This window comes from Bison bison, unplaced genomic scaffold (genome assembly GCF_000754665.1).
Source record: "Bison bison bison isolate TAMUID 2011002044 unplaced genomic scaffold, Bison_UMD1.0 scf7180017864213, whole genome shotgun sequence".
NCBI lineage: Eukaryota > Metazoa > Chordata > Mammalia > Artiodactyla > Bovidae > Bison > Bison bison.
The window spans coordinates 2,216,977-2,221,841 of NW_011494785.1; the positions used below are offsets into that span (position 1 = coordinate 2,216,977).

At 44.6% G+C, this 4,865-nt stretch overlaps 1 protein-coding gene across 1 annotated transcript in view; it reads right to left on the reverse strand.

The window, feature by feature from the left end:
- Positions 1–4,865, reverse strand: part of DYRK4 (dual-specificity tyrosine-(Y)-phosphorylation regulated kinase 4) — a 32,496-nt gene that overhangs the window by 1,873 nt on the left and 25,758 nt on the right. The window contains exons 11-12 of the mRNA XM_010845204.1: positions 2,272–2,401; positions 10–83 (exon numbers count right to left, since the gene is read on the reverse strand). Of these exons, the coding sequence (XP_010843506.1) occupies positions 10–83; positions 2,272–2,401 (204 nt within the window). The remainder of the gene's footprint in view (positions 1–9; positions 84–2,271; positions 2,402–4,865) is intronic.

Genomic DNA, 4,865 nt, shown 5'->3' on the forward strand with positions numbered 1-4,865 from the left:
GCCGAGCTTTGAGGTTCCGAGGCTCATGAATCCAAGCATGCTTGAGCGCCTGGTCAGGGGTCATGCGAAGAGAAGGCTCCCAGCTACATACCAACAAAGCCCAGGACTGGTTAGGGTTCTATTTCCCTTTTTAATAATGAAATACTCTCAAAGACCCCCAAAAAAACCTAAATAAAATATAAAGATGGTTCATTTTTACAGAACCCATTTAAGCTATGTTGTAACTCAGAGATACCACAGAACAGAGATTATGACATACAATGTTAAAGTGTGTGTGTGTGTGTGTGTGTGTGTCTGACTCTTTGTGACCACGTGGACTATAGTCCACCAGACTCCTCTGTCCATGGAGCCCTCCAGGCAAGAATATTGGAGTGGGTTGCCATGCCCTCCTCCAGGGGATCATCCCGACCCAAGGACTGAACCCAGGTCTCCTGCATTGCAGGCGGATTCTTTACTGCTGAGCCACCAGGGAAGCCCTCATTTTGAAGTACCTGGAAGCAACAAGTAGAAGTGATCTTTTTAGAAAATGTGTATAAAAAGCCAAGGAAAATCTCAGAGCCCAAGGCTTCTGGAGTTCCTAGCAATTCCAAGAAATAGTATAGAACATCTAAACCAATGGACCTCAGGATCTAATAGACTAAGAACACCAAAATGAAGATACTTAATTGCTATTCCCAAACTATGGAATTTGGACCTCCAAATACATCACAAAGAAAATGAAAGAATGCTAGAATATTAAGATTGTAAGGGGGACTTGGTGGTAATCCAAACTTCTAATGTAGTAACAAAATATATTTGACAGAACACCCACCACGGAGTCATCTTGCCTTAAGAAAGGCAAAAAAAGTAATTTTGGTGAGCAGGCACTAACTCACAGAACTAGCTATTCTAACTTTTAAATACTCCAGTTCTTTAAAAGTTCTTCATTTTGACTGAGCCGAGATTCACTTCTCAGGAACCTTTTCTTATATTCTCTAAAGTTCTTTTTTAATTTTGATTTTTTGGCCACACCACACAGCCTGTGAGATCTTAGTTCCCTAAACAGGGATTGAACCTACATGCTATGCATGGGAAGCGAAGCGTCCTGACCACTGGACCGCCAGGAAAGTCTCAACCTCTGTAAAAATAGTGACCATAGGATCTTTCCTGGGGGTCCTGTAATTAGGACTCCACACTCCCAATGCAGGGGGCCTGGGTTCGATCCCTGGTCCGTCCCTAGAGCCCACATGCCACAGCTGAAAGATCCTGCACAGTCTATGAAGATCAAAGATCCCACGTGCCACAGCTAAGACCCAGAACAGCCAAGTAAAAAAGACTTCTTAAAATAGTGACAATAGCTAGTACTTTCTAAATACCTTCTAAACTAGGTCCTGTTCTAAAATGATTTCTGTGCTGTTTTTTTTTTCCTATGACTTGACTGAAGTACAGAAGTACCTACTTTCTAAGGTTCAAAATATGCCTATAGATACTAAAAAACTGTACATATTAAATGTTTTCTAGATCACCCTTTCCCTAATTCTCTCACATGAGAGGATTTAGATTCTAAATTATAGGGGAACGGGTGGGTAGGGCGCTGCTGCTGCTAAGTCTCTTCAGTCGTGTCCAGCTCTGTGCGACCCCATAGACAGCAGCCCACCAGGCTCCCCCATCCCTGGGATTCTCCAGGCAAGAACACTGGAGTGGGTTGCCATTTCCTTCTCCAATGCATGAAAGTGAAAAAATAGAGTGAAGTCACTCAGTCGTGTCCGACTCTGCAGACCACCAGGCCCCTCCATCCATGGGATTTTCCAGGCAAGAGTACTGGAGTGGGGTGCCATCGCCTTCTCCAGGGAGGGCGCTAAAACCAGCTTATATTGGGTGTGGATTCAAACAGTTACAACAGGCTCCGTGAAGACCTTGGCTTCAGTCCGTGAAGTAGGAGACACTGAGGACATGCCTACAACCTCGCTGCCAGACAGTCAGGCCAACGAAGCAAGAAAGCTCCACCCACACGCTGTGTGCTCCACGGCAGTCACTTAACCTCTCTGAGTGTCAGCCTCTGCGTCTCAAAACAGAACAAGTCATCTGCCCCACTGTTCACACAGGACGATGGGTGGGTGGATGCAGCCTGATCAGGCAATGGATGGGGAAGCACTTTGTAGACCCGGAAGCTCTATGGTCTGCGTTCATTGTGCTGTCATCACTGCCTCCCAGATTTTCACCCGCAAACGTGTGGGAAAGGACAGAGCTGAAGAGGAAATCCCAGAATCAAAGACACCCTGACAAACTCACACCAAGCACCGCCTGAGGAAGTCCAGGAAGCTGGTGTCGCAGGTTTTCAGCAACACGGTGAGATCCTTGGAATCCGGGTATCTCTTTTTCCCCCTGTTGTTGGTTATATTTTTAGGAAAACCTTTGGAATCTTTAGAGATATAACATTCTGTGTTTAGTTCCAGGTATAAATATGCACTGATCACATCACAGCTGTTCGCTCGACCGGGCTGCTTCTTGGCGAGGTCTCTGCAGCCTTCCCCTGCTCGCTCCCACACCGCCCCCTCCCCCACCAACCCCCACACAAACACATCCCGAAGCCCCAGCCGGCGTGAAATAACCACGTGTAAACCAATCCAATGAACACAATTTACAAACAACGTTTCCTACTACTCCATATGTTCTGAGCCTCCTTCCCACCACCTCCTCCCAGCATCAATTAAATGATTTCAATAATTTAACCTCAACCAACGTAAAATAATGATTATGATGATAATGATGATGATGATGATAACAATAATTATAAAATAATAAAACATTTTAAAGTAAATATGAAATGACAGAAACATTCAGCTCTGAACAAAAAGGATACTGTCGATTCTTGGCTTATCTCTGCCCCTGTTCCTTCCTTCACTTATCCCAAAATGTGAGAATTTGGGACATCCATGGGGAATAACAAGAAAGTCATTTTAGGAGAAGGAATTTTCTCTTAGAACTCATGTACAAACCACACAAGCAAATTAATTTCTTTTTTTTTTTTACAATCATGTGAACATTTTGTCCATAATTGCAATGACCAAACTTGGCTGGTGACTTAAGACACAGCTTAGAATGCCTTTCTTCAGCCATTTCCACTGTTTTTAAAGCCCTCACCCAAATGTATGATCTGTCATTGCTGAAAAGCAGCCCTGGAGACAGCTCCAAAGGTGGCCGGAGAACACCTAGTACAGTGCTTTGCAGGTGAGACCACTCGTTTGGACATCCACCAGTAAGCGCGTTCAGAAAGATGACTGTGTATGCTCACACCCTACAACATGCATGTAAAAGGGTGGATATATAAACACACACACACAATTGACACACTCCATGGAATTCTCACAAAAACTCAGTGGGGCTCATACAATGAAAGGCACACAATGAAGTGCTTCCAGTTATGCACTCCATGCAATCTGCAGTGTGTCCAACAGAACACCTGCTCTTTTTACTGAATTCCTGGAGGAGCCCACAAATGTGTGTGTGTGTGTATACACACGTGGGCATCTCTGTGTGCTTATACAGACACAAATGGGCTGGGGGTACTGTGTAGGCCAGGGGTCCTGTTTTTGTTGTTCAGTTGCTCAGCGGTGTCTGACTTTGTGACCCTACGGACTGCAGCACACCAGGCTTCCCTGTCCTTCACCATCTTTTGGAGTTTGCTCAAACTCACATCCATTGAGTTGGTGATGCCATCCTACCATCTCATCAAATCCCCACTTTCCTTTTGACTGTGGCACCAGGCTCCTACCTTATCCTATGCTGTCTTTTCACAGATGATCAAAGAAGAATCAAACTCATGGACTTAGAACAACACTCTATAGTCATCCTTCAGTTCAGTTCAGTTCAGTCGCTCAGTCGTGTCCAACTCTTTGCGACCCCATGAATCGCAGCACGCCAGGCCTCCCTGTCCATCACCAACTCCCAGAGTTCACCCAGACTCACGTCCATCGAGTCAGTGATGCCATCCAGCCATCTCATCCTCTGTCGTCCCCTTCTCCTCCTGCCCCCAATCCCTCCCAGCATCAGAGTCTTTTCCAATGAGTCAACTCTTTGCATGAGGTGGCCAAAGTACTGGAGTTTCAGCTTTAGCATCATTCCTTCCAAAGAAATCCCAGGGCTGATCTCTTTCACAATGGACTGGTTGGATCTCCTTGCAGTCCAAGGGACTCTCAAGAGTCTTCTCCAACACCACAGTTCAAAAGCATCAATTCTTCAGTGCTCAGCCTTCTTCACAGTCCAACTCTCACATCCATACATGACCACAGGAAAAACCATAGCCTTGACTAGACGGACCTTTGTTGGCAAAGTAATGTCTCTGCTTTTGAATATGCTATCTAGGTTGGTCATAACTTTCCTTCCAAGGAGTAAGCGTCTTTTAATTTCATGGCTGCACATTAAAAAGAATACATTTGAATCAGTTCTAATGAGGTGGATGAAACTGGAGCCTATTATACAGAGTGAAGTAAGCCAGAAGGAAAAACACCAATACAGTATACAAACGCATATATATGGAATTTAGAAAGATGGTAACGATAACCCTGTATACGAGACAGCGAAAGAGACACTGATGTATAGAACAGGCTTATGGACTCCGTGGGAGAGGGAGAGGGTGGGAAGATTTGGGAGAATGGCATTGAAACATGTGAAATGTCATGTATGAAACGAAAAAAAAAAAAGTTTACTATAAAAAAAAAAAAATTTCATGGCTGCAGTCACCATCTGTAGTGATTTTGGAGCCCAGAAAAATAAAGTCTGACACTGTTTCCACTATTTCCCCATCTATTTCCCATGAAGTGATGGGACTGGATGCCATGATCTTAGTTTTCTGAATGCTGAGCTTCAGGCCAACTTTTTCACTC